The sequence below is a fragment of the Bos indicus genome, chromosome 9 (genome assembly GCF_029378745.1).
Source record: "Bos indicus isolate NIAB-ARS_2022 breed Sahiwal x Tharparkar chromosome 9, NIAB-ARS_B.indTharparkar_mat_pri_1.0, whole genome shotgun sequence".
NCBI classification, from domain to species: domain Eukaryota; kingdom Metazoa; phylum Chordata; class Mammalia; order Artiodactyla; family Bovidae; genus Bos; species Bos indicus.
The window spans coordinates 32,639,518-32,655,114 of NC_091768.1; the positions used below are offsets into that span (position 1 = coordinate 32,639,518).

Here is a 15,597-nt window from a genome sequence, read left to right on the forward strand (position 1 = left end):
AGTTACCTCAGATTGCCCTCAGGGCATTCAGGCCCGGTCCTTACTCTAAGCAATGCAGCCCACGCCTCCCTGCCCAGCCCCCGCTTGCTAGCAGCGGGTGCAGGTGTCTGCGCTGCTGCTCCGCTGGGGCAGTTACTGTTGGGCACTTAATCTGTGGGTTTTAATTATTTATTTATTTTTCCTCCTGGTTATGCTGCCCTCTGTGGTTCCAAGGCTCACCACAGGCTCGGCAGTGAGAGTGTTTTCTGGTGTTTGAAAACTTCTCTCTTTTTTAAGACTCCCTTCCCAGGATGGAGCTCCGTCCTTACCTCTTTTGTCTCTCTTTTTATCTTTTATATTTTTTCTTATCTCCTTTTGAAGACAGTGAGCTGCTTTTCTGGGTGCCTGATGTCCTCTGCCAGCATTCAGAAGTTGTTTTGTGGAATTTTCTCAGTGTTCAAATGTTCTTTTGATGAATTTGTGGGGGAGAAAGTGGTCTCCCTGTCTTATTCCTCAACCATCTTAGGACCACCTTTCCTAAATGGTTTCTTTAAAACACCTCAGCTTAATGTAAAATATCTTCTCGTTCTTACCCCTTTTTTCTTTTTTACAGAATATTTTAATTGTTACTAAGGTAAAAAGATGGAGAAGGAAATGGCAACCCACTCCAGTGTTCTTGCCTGGAGAATCCCATGAACGGAGAAGCCTGGTAGGCTGCAGTCCATGGGGTCGCACAGAGTCGGACACGACTGAAGCGACTTGGCAGCAGCAAGGTAAAAAGAAGGTGAAATGGTAAACCTACATGTACACAATGCCAAAGTTATACAGGTATAAATTCTAACACATGGCAGTATTATTTCAGATATTCTGTGCTCATCCCCGTACCTTAGGTAATATTTTAAGCAAACTGAGAGTTCCTTCTTAAACTTTAATTAAAATAGTAGTAATATTTATTTTGCATTTACTATGTGTAAGGCATTATAAGAGGTTTACGTGATTGTTTCAGTTAATAAAAAAATTACGTTAGGTACAATTCTATATCCATTCTGTAGGTGACATAAATGATATTTAGACTGTTCTCTAACTTGTTTCCCTATTTTATTAAGGTTCATTTCATTGGTGAACAACCTTATGTTGCTGTAACTTCATAGCTTTGGCACTTTCAGGGCTCTTGATGATGGGTACTCCCATAACATGATCTCCAGAAAATTACAGTAAATTAGATAGTCAGTTGACCTTAACCTTAATGAGAATATGTGCTGTATATTTTTGCAATGTGAGGTTTTATAGTTCTGATGTGGTGGTGGTTCAATCACTAAGTCATGTCTGACTCTTTGTGACACCATGGATTGTAGCATGCCAGGCTCCCCTGTCCTCCACTTATCTCCCAGAGTTTGTTCAAATTCATGTCCATTGAGTCAGTGATGCCATCCAACCATCTCATTCTCTGCTGTCCTCTTCTCCTTTTGCCTTCAGTCTTTCCCAGCCTCAGGATCTTTTCCAGTGAGTTTGCTGGAGCTTCAGCTTCAGCATCGGTCCTTCCAATGAATTTTCAGGACTAATTTCCTATAAGATTGAGTGGTTTAATCTCCTTGCAATCCAAGGGATTCTGGAGTCTTCTCCAGCACCACAATTCAAAAGGAACAATTCTTTGGTGCTCAGTCTTCTTTATGGTCCAACTCTCACATCCGTACATGACTACTGGAAAAACCATAGATTTGACTGTACGGACCTTTGTTGGCAAAGTAATGTCTCTGCTTTTTAATATTCTGTCTAGGTTTGTCATAGCTTCTGTACACGATTAAAATTTTTTTCACTATAGAATCCTTCTAAGGTAAAATACCTTGGACATGGAACAACAGACTGGTTCCAAATCGGGAAAGGAGTATGTCAAGGCTGTATATTGTCACCCTGCTTATTTAACTTCTATGCAGAGTACATCATGAGAAATGCTGGGCTGGATAAAGTACAGGCTGGAATCAAGATTGCCAGGAGAAACATCAATAACCTCAGATATGCAGATGACACCACCCTTATGGCAGAAAGTGAAGAGGAACTAAAGAGCCTCTTGATGAAAGTGAAAGAGAAGAGTGAAAAGTTGGCTTAAAGCTCAACATTCAGAAAACGAAGATCATGGCATCTGGTACCATCACTTCATGGCAAATAGATGGGGAAACAATAGAAACAGTGACTTTATTTTTGGGGGCTCCAAAAATCACTGCAGATGGTGACTACAGCCATGAAATTAAAAGACGTTTGCTCCTTGGAAGAAAAGTTATGACCAACCTAGACAGCATATTAAAAAGCAGATACATTACTTTGCCAACAAAGGTCCATCTAGTCAAAGCTTTGGTTTTTCCAGTAGTCATGTATGGATGTGAGAGTTGGACTATAAAGAAAGCTGAGCGCTGAAGAATTGATGCTTTTGAACTATGGTGTTGGAGAAGACTCTTGAGAAGTCCCTTGAACAGCAAAGAGATCCAACCAGTCCAACCTAAAGGAGATAAGTCCTGAATATTCATTGGAAGGACTGATGCTGAAGCTGAAACTCCAATACTTTGGCCACCTGATGCGAAGAACTGACTCATGGGGAAAGACCCTGATGCTGGGAGTGATTGAAGGCTGGAGGAGAAGGGGATGACAGAGAATGAGATGGTTGGATGGCATCACTGACTCAATGGACATGAGTTTGAGTAAGCTCTGGGAGTTGGTGATGGACAGGGAAGCCTGGTGTGCTGCAGTCCCTGAGGTTGCAAAGAGTCGGATGTGACTGAGTGACTGAACTGAACTGAATTGAAGGTAAAATACAATTACCTTCTCTTTACTGAGAGAAAGTAAAAAATAAAACTTAGAAGATGTTAATAACATATCTGGGGTTGCACAGCTGTTCAAGTGATGGAGCTGAGGTTCTTCAAATCTAACTCTAAAGGTATACCCTTACCCACACCATTAGATATCTGTTCTTAAAGTGAGACACTAGAGGAGGAAAACGGAGAGGTGTAGTGTAGTGTGTAGGATAGGATAGGTAACACTAGACTGAGAAACAGGAGACTGGGATTCTGTTTTGAGATCTGTACTTGGTCAAGTAATCTAACCTTTATGGATTTAGTTCTTCATTTGCATATGGAATTAGGTCAGAAGTTACACACAGAATACTTTTTTGCTTGTGAAATCAAATAATTTCAAGGCAGTATTCAAAACAATTATGATTTATGTTCATTTACAAACCAAATAACTGTTTTCCTTAGCCCTGCATCTCTACTTAATTTTCTTGTTAATCTACATTTTTGCTGAAAAGAAAATATTTGAATTTAAAACTTTAAATGTGACGTATAAGAGCATTTCAGCTGTAGTAAATTTGCAGAAATTAAAATTGTTTGTTGGAGGTATATTTTGTATCTTTTTGGACCTCATTTTTACTTTCATTGTTATCCGTCCATCCATCCATCCATTTATACACTCAGGTTTTTCTATCATTTTGCATCTTAGCATGGTAGAATATGACTTCCTGAGCCTGACCCAGCTGACTGACCTGAATGTAGTCCACTTTTGAGACCTGTGTTGAACCCAGGTATTTCTGACCTGGAAAGACTCTCAGTCAGACAGCCATGGGTTTAGAGTAGAGGTTAATGACTTCATATCTCCCCAGACATGTAGGTGGTTAGAGGACCAGATGCTAATTTTTTTGTCAGTTCTATCATAAAGTAACAGTTTTTTTTTTCCTGAGAAGATTTGAATTTTCAAAATCAGTCTTCATAATTTGAGATCATTACAATTTGATTTATAAACATTTTTAGAGAGAAAGAACACTTGCAGCTTTTTGCAAGTAAACTGCTGATGAGACAATCTAAATTGAAACTCGTAAGAGATATCTAGAAAATGGTACAGTTGAAAGAAATTTTAAAAGCCTTTCAAGAACATAAAAATCCTACAGTTTTGGTGTAAATACAAAAAGGAGCTTCTTTTTTTTTTTTAAACTGACCAACTTAAAATGAGTTTTGCCTTGAATTGTTGACCTCTTTAAACAGTACCTAGATTGTCCTTTAAGTTGCCAATAATCTGACTGCAGATCAGAAATGCTCCCCCCACTTTAAAAACCAGCTTTTCATCTTATTTTACATAAACTTACAAAATGAAGTTTCTTAGTTTGTTGTGAATGATTGGTAAGAGGGTACAAAAAGGGCTTGAGAACTAACTTGTGAACAGTATAGACTTCTATAATTATTTTAAACAAGTAATTTTAGAACTTGTCACTCAATTTCTGCCTCAGTAGGATTTGAAGTGACTTCACAAAATACAATTGAGAAATATAAAATAGTTAAGAAAAAAAGGTGATTGGTGATAATGATTAGACAATAACTAAATGAGAACCAAGATTTGCACATAATTGTGTATTATTACTATCAAGTACAATTGCTGAAATAGTAGGTCATATGTTTGGCAGTAGGGAAACAGAAGCTTCTCATTATAACAAGTAAAAGCAAGCAGTTCAGGAAAGTATGCTTTTCATGATCTTGATACCTGATACACAGTTCTCCTCATGTTCTTGATGGTTATTTCTGTATGATTCTTTAATGCAATCATTCTCAGTTTCTATGCAGATACCATAGTGCCAAAATAGGATTTAATATTTTAGGTATATCTTTTGTAAACATTTAGCTGGATTTAAAAATTATGTGAACAGTTCTTTGAGTGGATTTTTACTTACTGTGATTGTTAAATTTTGATTTTTAACCATATTGTATACTTTCTGTTCTGCTTTTCTCAAGCTTTTTCTTTCTTACCTTTTTTTGATTCACTTTTTCTCTCATGACATTTTCCTTCTAGTGTATCACAAGTTATACACACATATCTTTAAAAAATCTTTACTGAGCTATAATTCATATACTGTATAATTCACCCATTTAAAGTATACAGTTTAATGCTTCTTAATATATTCTCAGAATTGTTCAACTGTTATACAATCAAATTTTAGAACATTTTTTAGCTCCTCCTCCCCTAAGAAATCTGTAATCTCTCTCTCTCCATCTTTCCTTCCATCCCCTTAAGCAGTCACTTATCTGTATAAATTTCTTTGTTCTGAACATTTCAGATAGAGTCATCTAATATGTTGTCCTTTGTTACTGATTTTCACTTAGTGTAATGTTTTCTAGATTCATTCATGTTGGAACACATATCAATCAATACTTCTTTTCATTACTGTATAATATTCCACTGTAACACTTTTTATTTATCCATTTATCAGTTGATGGATGTTGAGTTATTTTGACTTTTTGACTACTAATAATACCTCTATGGATATGTTTTCATTTCTCTTTGGTGTATACCTTGGAGTGGAACTTTTGGATCATATGGTAACTCTTATTTTTGATTTTTTAGGAACTGCCAAACTGTTTCTTAAACAGCAGTACTATTTTACACTCCTGTCAGCTTTGTATGAGAGTTCCAATTTCTCCACCTCCTTGCCAACACTTATTATCTGTCATTTGGATGATAGCCATCCTAATGGATGTGAAATGGTGTCTCGTGGTTTTGAATTGCATTTCCCTAAAAATGTTGAGCATCTTTTTGTGTGCTTTAATAAGACCATCTGTTGATCTTTGGAGAAATGACTTTTCAAATTTCACATCCATTTTTACATTGGGTAATTTGTATATTTATTATATAATCTAATTGTGTTTCTCATATAATCTGAAGTCCCTAACAGATGTATAATTGCAAAGATTTTCTCCCATTTTATGGGCTGTCCTTTCACTTTCCTGATGGTATCATTTGTAGCAAAATTTTAAAAAATTTTATTCAGTTCCAATTTATCTTTATTTTCTTTTGTTGCTTGGGCTTTTGGTGTTGTATCTGACAGATTACTCCCTGACTTAAAGGTCATGAAGATTTACACCTATGGTTTCTTCTAAGGATTATATAGTTTCAGCTGTTACATTTAGGCCTGCGATTCATTTTGAGCAATACTTGTTGAAAGTATAAGAGAGGAATCCAGCTTTATATTTTTTTGCTTGTGGCTGTACAGTTTTGAGCTCTCCCTATTCTTTTAGTTGTTTAGAAATTATAATATGCATCTCTAACTTGACTATAATGTTAGAATGCTGTTCCATCCTTGTTTTATTCATCATAGTTGATATTTTGGTTTTCTTTGCCCTCTTTTTGTTAACCCACAAGTTAGATATTGTTATATAACCATTGGTGTTCTTAGGTTTAATCACACGTTTATTTATTTATTTTTTTATCTTGTTTTTACAACTCAGGACTCATTTTTCTTTTTTAGTGAAAGAACCTTAAATGTTAGTATGATTTTAGTGACTCTCTTGGTGATAAGCTATGTTTTTGTTTAGCTGGATTATGTATTTTGCCTTTGATCTTGGAAGATAGCTTAGTGCTCCAAACAATTCTTGGGTGCCAATTATTTACTGTTAACTTTCAGGAGCTATTTCACTGTGCTCTGGATTCCATTATTGCTATAAAGAAGCTGGCTATCATTCTGAGACTTGTTGTATGAATAAGCTGCCTTTTCTCTCCAGTGCATTTCATACTGTGTGGTGCTTTGTAGTTTCCTTATGATAAGCTGTAGTTCTGTCCTGCAGCTGTGTGTGTGTAATGGTGAAATTGTAAACCCCGAGGAGGGCTATTTTCATATTTTATTGTGAATAATATATTTGTATAGTCTTTTCTGCCTAGTACAGTGCCTTGTACATTATACATTGCTAGAAGATTGTTTGGTTGAATATCATTGAATTTCCTTATATAGCTCTTTTCCTACCAGAGTATAGTTAAGAATATTTTAAAAATATTTACCTAACAATGTAAGGAATGCTTAGAAATGTTCATTTGTTTAAAAAAATGGGGAGAGTTAAATGTGGCTTAAATTTTTTTTTTTCTCATGATACATTATCACGGCATTAGCAGGAACGGGAAAAAGTCATGGTGTTCTATAAAACTTAATTATTGCCTTTGGGTTAGGCTTAATATTTTTATTTAAAATGTAAAATACTATATATTGAATGAAAATACAAGCTGTTATTTTTAAAATCAGAATATTTTAATATATTTATACAGTTTCCTGATTATTTTTTAATTGTAAACATTTATGATTTCTTATTATACTATAGATCTGGAAGGTGTGGTTTTTTAAAAAATTTAATTCCTTTTTACTATAAGAAAGAATAGAGAGACTGTCCCTACATGTAAGAAGATAGAATCAATCTGGCATGAATTGCCAGGTAAGAATAAGATGACAGTGATTTTGTTCAGAATCCAGAACTTTTGTTGTCTTAAATGTAATTCACTTGCATTATCAGGTTACAGCAGTGTCCTCTTCTTCTCTTTTTCCCCTATAAGCTGAAATCTGTCTGCAATCATTAGCTTTTCTGTGTTCTCTGTGAATACTATGGACCCTGCCCTCTGGCTTTTAAAAGGACTACCTTCTGCTGGTTTCAGATTTCACTGTTCTAACTTAGATACTGCTGGATGCCATCATAATAACTTGCCTTTGAGATTTGTGGCTACAATTAGGTGGTATAATGAAGCACATTAGGAAATGCGTTGCATCTGCCTCTAATTGTGTTTCATTAGGCAAAATAAATTAATTTTCAATTCATCTCTGAGAATGGTCGTTTTTTTTCAGGTATCTATCCTGTCAAATGTTTAATTCTTTGTTCATTAATTTATGTTGTGTGTGTGCGTGTGTATGTATGTGCATATGTATGTGGATAGAATAAACTTTAATTCTGAGTTTTCACAGAACAAATTCTGAATGTCACAGTAAATCAATTTCTACAATGAACCTCAAATACTGTTGATAGTTGGACTTGAGATATTTAATCTTGAAATTGAAGGTTTCAGAACTGAAATCAGTCACAGGTGTACTGAATAGAACATTGTACTGAATAGAATAGCAGAATCACTTATTAAAAAGTGATGTTTCCTGGACCTTCTCTACTCTTTAATTGAATGAGAATCTCTTGGAGTAGGGCTCCAGATACCAGGTAACTGTGTTTTGTGCTGAAATTTGAGAACTTTAGATGTAAGTGAGTTTTGGAGTAAATTCTATTCTTAATGTAATGTTCTATGAACAGGATATATTACAGTAGCTTTTAGATTTGTAGGAGTAAATACTAGTGTGATGTAGAATTGGTTTTTATCACCAATTGTTGATTTTCTATGCAGTTTGAAAATATGAAGCTGGCAAAGATAGACAGGAAGTTAGCACATTTTCAGATAGAAGTAGCACCCAGGACTGGTGAAGTTTCAGCTGGTCTCAGAAGTTTCAGCTGTGGCATGGAATGTGAGACAGTCACTTCATATATAATTCAGACTTTAGAAGCGGCGTTCTTTGATATTTCAGACTCTCTGAGGTGACACAATAAAACATCTTTGCAGAAGTTTGGCTAAATGGTAAATTTATGCTCTTTGGAAAGAAAATAAGACATTGTGTAAAGTAGAATGTAAAAGCATCCTTTCTTTCTCTCCTCTTTCTACCTGTGTTTATTAAGTTTTGAGTATATTCCTCCAGATCATTTATGTGCCCATGAATATGTGTGTACTTATATACACAGCTTCCCTCGTAGCTCAGTCAGTAAAGAATCTGCCTGCAGTGCAGAAGACCTGGCTTTGATTTCTGGGTCATGAAGATCCCTTGGAGAAGAAAATGTTAACCCACTCCAGTATTCTTGCCTGAGAAATCCCATGGATGGAGGAGCCTGGTGGGCTACAGTCCATGGCGTTGCAAGAGTCGGACACGACTGAGCGACTAAACCACCACCACATATTCCTCCAGATCATTTATCTGCCCGTGGATATGTGTGTTTGTTTGCATATTTTAAATATTGATGTATACATATTACCCCTCTTCTTCCAAAGGCTGTAACAGTTTTATGTCCTATCATCATAGGATATTAGCAGTCATTAATAGTTTTATGTGTATAGTAGGGAATGCACTTTTACTGTTCAGTGAGTTTAGCATCTTTTTTTAAAAAATAAGTATTCTTTTTAAAAACATTTATTTTATTGAAATATTTTCCTGGCTTCATACTTGGATCAGTTAGTGTTCTTAATCAGCAGAAGAAGCTGACTGGATGATTGAGAACAGGAGGAATTTATTTAAGGGTGTTCTGTTAACTCAAAATTTCTGAGGAGCATTGGAGAACCAGGCTTAGGGTTAAGCTTCCAGGTAATACGCCTCAGGCGCCTCTGAGAATGGACACTCTCCTGCCCCATTGGAGGAACCAACCAATGCCGCCCAGTTACTGCCCCTTCTCTGCCAGCACTTGGTTTGGCCACCTCTACTGTTGTCATTGGGAGGCTAATGTGTCTGCTGTTGCCAGAAATGGTAGCTCCACACAGAGCCCATTTTCTCATGTGACTCACTTCCAAACTGAAATCTGTGCAGGTGCTTCTGAATGTCTGTATCGTCGTTGCAGGGTATGTTGGGAATTTAAGGTCTAAAATTTATTTTGGGAGGTTGGCTTTATAATATGGGGATTTTCTTGAGTATGAAAGGGTTTTGTAGAAGCTGATGGGAACCTGTAATATGGTAAGTTACAGTGATATTTTGTGATACTTATTCTTTCATCTGTAATATTTTTCCCCTTCCATCTCCAGGTGACTAAATTCTGTGCAGAGACCTCTTGGAATTATATTTTTAAAACAGTTTGCCTGGCTCTTTCTCATCTGAATCTTCTTATGATTTCCTCAGCATTTCTTTTCCTGTTACTTTATTTAAAACAATATCAAAACTCATAAGTAATATTTAAATATATACTGAGTCAAACATTATGGAAAGACATAGAGAACAAACTGTAAAAGTTACATTTCACCATCTACCCCTGCACTTCAAATTGCTATCACCTTTCAATCGACTCCAGCACTCTTGCCTGGAAAATCCCATGGATGGAGGAGCCTAATAGGCTACAGTCCATGGGGTCGCAAAGAGTCGGACACGACTGAGCGACTTCACTTTCACTTTCTGTATATCATGTGATAAAATGATAATCTTTGATTTTAGTTAGGCATATTTGATGGCGGTTTGGCATTTGATAGTAAGTCCATTGAGTGTAGAGGCCCTTTGGGCTTTATTTATTCTTTGGGCTTCCATATTGCCTACTACAGCTGTTCCTATGTTTGGGATAGTATTATGTGAAGGTCTAATCTATGGCAATAGCTATGCAGTCATTTTGGAAGTAAAAATGTACAACCTGGGAATTTAGTAAATGTTCAGAGAAAGATAGGAATCAAAGTAGATGTCAGGTGGTCTAGCTTGGGAAAATAGATCATTGAGGATGCCATTAAGGGAGACTGAGAATGTAGAAACTACTCTCCATCTGCAAATATATTGCTAGAATCCTTTCTGTTTATTTTCCATTACTGAAGGAGCACCTTTACCCATATTTCTGATTTGCTTTCGAGTGTGGAGAGGTACTACAGTGTTCAGGTTGGGCCTAGATTTCCACAGTTGAGGAAAGACACTAAGAGATACCATTTTTTAAGTAAAGTTAGAAGTTGTGTCTGAGGCTTCAATGATTTATCATGAATAAAACCTTTCAATGGGGAGATGGATTTTTCTTTGAAGGCATAGTACTTTGGTTAAATAGCATGAATATATACCTGTTTTCTAGTCATTTTCATCTGTAAGTAGATTGCAAATGAGCATATATTTTATGTATCCATTTTTAGAAAATGTATGAAAGTAGGTTTGATTTGTTTCAAATGACCAATAATAATAGTAACAGTAATAAGTAGTAAGTCTCTCATGTTGATGAAGTGCTTTTGAAAAACTTGTGCTGGGAAACCATATTCAGATTTTTGTTTTGGCATTTTACATTTTACCTCTTTTTTTTTTTGGTCTGTTAATTACAACTAATTTGGCATTCTTTTTTTTTTCCAGATCATTCAACTTCAAGTGGCACATTATCTTTTAAGCCTAGTCGGTCATTGGTTACTCTTCCTACTGCCCATGTCATGCCGTCTAACTCCAGTGCTTCAGTTTCCAAACATAGGGAATCATTGACATCAGATGGCTCAAAATGGAGTATAAGCCTCATGCAAGCATTGGGAAATCATAGTAGGGGGGAGCAGGACTCTTCACTGGACATGAAGGACTGCCGGCCCCTCCGGAAATGGTCATCTTTATCCAAACTCACCGTCCCAGAGAACTGTAGCCAGGGTGGCATGGTGCACACAGAAGAATCAAGGAGAGGTTTGGAAAAGACAGGGAGAGACAAGGCATTAACAGCACAACTAAGGACCATTGGACCTAGCTGTTTACATGACAGTATGGAGATGCTTAAGCTAGAGGATAAGGAAATAAATAAAAAACGACCATCAACTCTGGACAGCAAATATAAATTTGAGAGCTGTAGCAAAGAGGACTTTAGAGCTTCTTCCTCCACTCTTAGGAGACAGGCCTTAGACATGACATACAGTGCCTTACCTGAAAGCAAGCCTATTATGACAAGCTCAGAGGCTTTTGAATCTCCGAAATATTTAATGCTTGGTCAGCAAGCAGTAGGTGGAGTTCCCATTCAGCCTTCTGTGAGGACGCAGATGTGGCTCACTGAGCAGTTGCGGACAAACCCCTTGGAAGGTAGAACTACAGAGGACTCTTACAGTTTAGCTCCTTGGCAGCAGCAGCAAATTGAAGAGTTTCGGCAAGAAAGGGATACACCAATGCAGGTAAGGCTCAGAACCTAGTGTTTGCCTCCCTCCAGTGGATGCTCTGAGTACTAGCACACTTGAAGTAAGCATTTGACACTGTGTCTGTAAGCACAGATTGCTTTACTTTTCCTTTCCCGTGGACAGTAATAAGCATAAATGTTATAAAACTCTAGAAGTATTGTGTTGATAAAACTTTAAAAATATTTGAGACTTATTAACATGGAAAACTTGAAACTTTGTACTTGACTTGTTGGTTTTCTTCTCATTTGTTTTGCTTTTGTTCAGTTGCTCAGTCATGTCCGACTCTTTGTGACTATGGGCTGTAGCATGCCAGGCTCCCTATTCTTCACTGTCTCCCAGAGTTTGCTCAAATTCATGTCCATTGAGTCAGTGATGCTATCTAACCATCACATCCTCTGCCACCCGCTTCTTCTCTTGCCTTCAGTCTTTCCCAGCATCAGGATAAACACAGCAAAAAATATTCAATCTAAAGAAAATTGAAACAGAAACAAAGGAGGCTGGCATGATATAATAGAAAGAACATTAACTTGAATGAAGGCTTGGATTTTGTTTCTGGTTTTATCAGATTCAGAATCTGGATGATTCTCTTATCTGTCACTTAATACTTAATATCTCTGGGCCTGAGTTTTTCTTTCTTTCCTCCCCCCTGCCCCCCAAATTGAGATATCATCGACATATAACATATTAGTTTCAGGTATGTAGCATAATGATTCGATATATGTGTGTTATAAAACGATCACCACAGTAAGTCCAGTTAACATCCATCACCATACTTAGCTACAGAATTTTTTCCCTTGTAATAAATAAGATCTACTCTTAGTAACTTTCAAATATGCAATACAGTATTATTAGCTGCAGTCACTATACTATACGTTATATCCCTGTGATTTATTTATAACTGAGGGTTTGTACCTTTTGATCGCCTTCATCCATTTTACTCACCCTCCAGCCTGTGCCACTGGCAACCATCCATCTGTTCTCTTTATATGAGTGTAATTTTTTTGTTTGCTTTTTTAAAAAACATAATTTGTCTTTCTCTGGGTGACTAATTTCACTTGGCATAATGCTGTCAGGATCCATTCATGTTGCCACAAATGGCAAGATTTCCTTCGTTTTATGTGAATGTTCTAGCGTGTGTGTGTGGAGAGAGAGAGACAGAGCACGTTTTCTTTTTTCATTCATCTATTGATGGATACTTAGGTTGCTTTCATGTCTTGGCCATTCTTGTAAAACTGAACATAAGGTTGCATATATATCTTTTCAAGTTTGTCTTTTCTTTTTCTTCAGATAAATACCGTGGAATTACTAGATCATAGATAGGGTAGCTCTCTGATTTTTTTGAGGAACCTCCGTACTCTTTTCCATAGTGGGTGTGCCAGTTTACTTTCCCACCAACATGAATAAGGTTTCTTTTTTCTCCGCATTCTTACCAACACTTGTTATTTCTTGTCTTTCCGATAATAGCCATTCTAATGAGTATGAGGTGATAGCTCATCGTGATTTTGATTTGACTTTCCCTGATGACTAGTGGTGTTGAGTACCTTCTCATATATTTGTTCGCTGTGTATATGTTTCTTCAGAGCTTCTGCCATCTATAAAATGAGGAGGTGGAAATAAAGTCATTGATAAAGCTTTGGCAGTGGTTGGTATGTATTCAGGTTTATAAAACAGATGCGCTTTTAAAAAAATTGGGTTTTAAGATTTATTAATCATTTTAAGGAAAGTACTGTATGATAATATTACATAAAAAGAAAAGTGTGTACTTCCTAATGTCACATGTAAATGTGTAAATTTCTTGATGTGAAAATGTCTTTTGTTCCAAGGTAATTGTCTGCAGCGCATTTTAACTGGGAAACCTATTGTCTATAGAATTTTTCATAAATCCTATCATCCATTTTTTTCTTATTACCGGAGTTTTCGGAAACAAAGTGATTTCATCGAAAATTGCAGAATTTCCCTGGAGTAAAAACTTAAAATTACTAATAAAAAATAATGAAGATTAAAGGAATATATTCTATGAAAGAATAAGGAAATCACTTATCTAGTAACATCACGAATCTGAGCGCAGCCCCAAAACATACACATAACCTAATGTGCTCCATTCACAGGAGAGCCCTTAACACCTCCTCCGCGCTTTCTTTACTCTTATTTTGAACATAGTTCTTATCATCTTGATTATATATATTTAAACTGCATAACCAAACAGATGTATCATAATGTTTGAATAACAAATCATAAAAGAGCAGTTTAACCAGATTTATTGTGATTTATCTGTTCAAGCAGTTGAAAGATAGGAAACCTAATTTATCAAATGCTGTCATATTTTAGTTCTCAAGTGCTTGTGGTTATAGGAAAACAGGGATTGGATAGTTGTTTCTCCAGCTGGTGTCTTTACACAGAACTGGAATAACCTGGGATGGTTGGGGGAGGGGACTGAATGTTTTGCTCCAACCTGAAGTAGGTGCCATAGAGAGGTAACTGAGAAGCTTGAGTGAATTTCAGAGAATAAGTACTAATTTCACTCCTTCCATTCTGTTGGGAGGATCCTCTTCAGTAATCAAAGTTTTCCCCAACCTTGAAGCAATGCAGAGAATAGGTAGGTAGCTTGGAGGTGCTTTGTGGAGCAAACTTATTTTTAAATATTCTTGGTGCATGGTAGAGGAAGAAGGTGAAAAGGGACAAAATTTGCATGTGCTTGGAGAGTCCTACTTTTAGATTAACCTTTAGGATGGTCTCTTTATAGTGCTTAAACTTAAAGTTTAAGCTCAAAGTTTCATAGTAGAAAGGTGAAACCAGGTAAAGAAAACCTAGATACTTTAACTGAAATGTTTGACAACTTCTCTTCTAATTCTCCTGGACTGTTATAGAAGAAAACAATCTTCAATACCTTCTCCTTGGAGCTTGCAAATATCTTTCTTTTAAAGTTCTCATCTTTCTTGTTTCTTAGGTCTCTTTAAAACATTGACTTCTTTTTAGTCTAATTTTTGTATAAAGGGAAGAGCCTTAATAATAATTATTCCATTGATAAATTGTGAGAATGTGATTTTCAATGACAACTGATTGTCACTGTGAAGAAAAAACAAAACATTTTACAGCTAAGAAAAGGAATTTGGCTGAGAGTCACAATCTAACATCACCATAAATTTATCTAGAACTTTTGTAGCTGTCAGAATGTTTTACTTCATTTGATGCTCAGAGCCTCCTTCCTCCTTTTACTCCCTCAAAAGATTAGTATTGCGACATGAAAGTGTTTCTCTTCTTAGAACTCAGTCCTGAACATCTACTGAGCCAGCCTCACAGTCTTATTTGCATGGTGTTCCTTGTTTCTCATAGTTCCTTACTAAATTAGCTAGAATACAGGTGGTGTAGAACTCTGAAACATTTCCCCTTGTGAATGAAGAGAAGCATCGGGTGTCCTTAGGTGTCCTTAGGATATAGGTCTCCATGTACAATGTCCACCATAGTCTTTGGTTCTTTCCTCTGCTCTACATTAGCAGCTCTCTTCCCACCTTTGCCTAAAGCTGTTTAACCCTACAAAAACTGTGACGTAAGAGGAAAACTAACAGCAGACTCTTGTCTTCTCTGGAAAGACTGTGTCCCTTTCTAAGCCCCTTTTGCATTTCTTTTTGGGGGATGGGGAGAGGGGTGGGAAGGAAATGGAGGATGCATATTTCTACATACAACACGATCCATTGAATCCCTATAAGCTCACAGTGGATCTTCCAGACAGAAGTGAAGGAGTGGTCTCTTTATTGACAAAGTAGCTCTTCTCTTCTCTTATATTCTGTAGGATGTTTCTGAGTACTGTGTTGCAGACATTAAAAAGAAGAAGATAAAATTTTGTGCTTGTTTTAAACAAGGAAGGGCTTGATCATCCAGGATATTGACACCTAATGATTTCAACGTATTTTACTGGAAGATTTCTCCTGTGTA

At 36.5% G+C, this 15,597-nt stretch overlaps 1 protein-coding gene across 6 annotated transcripts in view; it reads left to right on the forward strand.

The window, feature by feature from the left end:
* The window catches only part of CEP85L (centrosomal protein 85 like), a 206,046-nt gene that overhangs the window by 108,272 nt on the left and 82,177 nt on the right, over nucleotides 1–15,597 (forward strand). For 5 of the 6 annotated variants that reach the window (XM_070795911.1, XM_070795912.1, XM_019967150.2 and 2 more), the window contains one exon: nucleotides 10,874–11,661. In XM_070795911.1, coding sequence (XP_070652012.1) covers nucleotides 10,948–11,661 — 714 coding nt within the window. In that variant the 5' untranslated portion in view covers nucleotides 10,874–10,947. Of the gene's footprint in view, nucleotides 1–592; nucleotides 753–10,873; nucleotides 11,662–15,597 lie in introns of all 6 variants that reach the window. The other variant, XM_070795914.1, reaches the window with a different exon arrangement.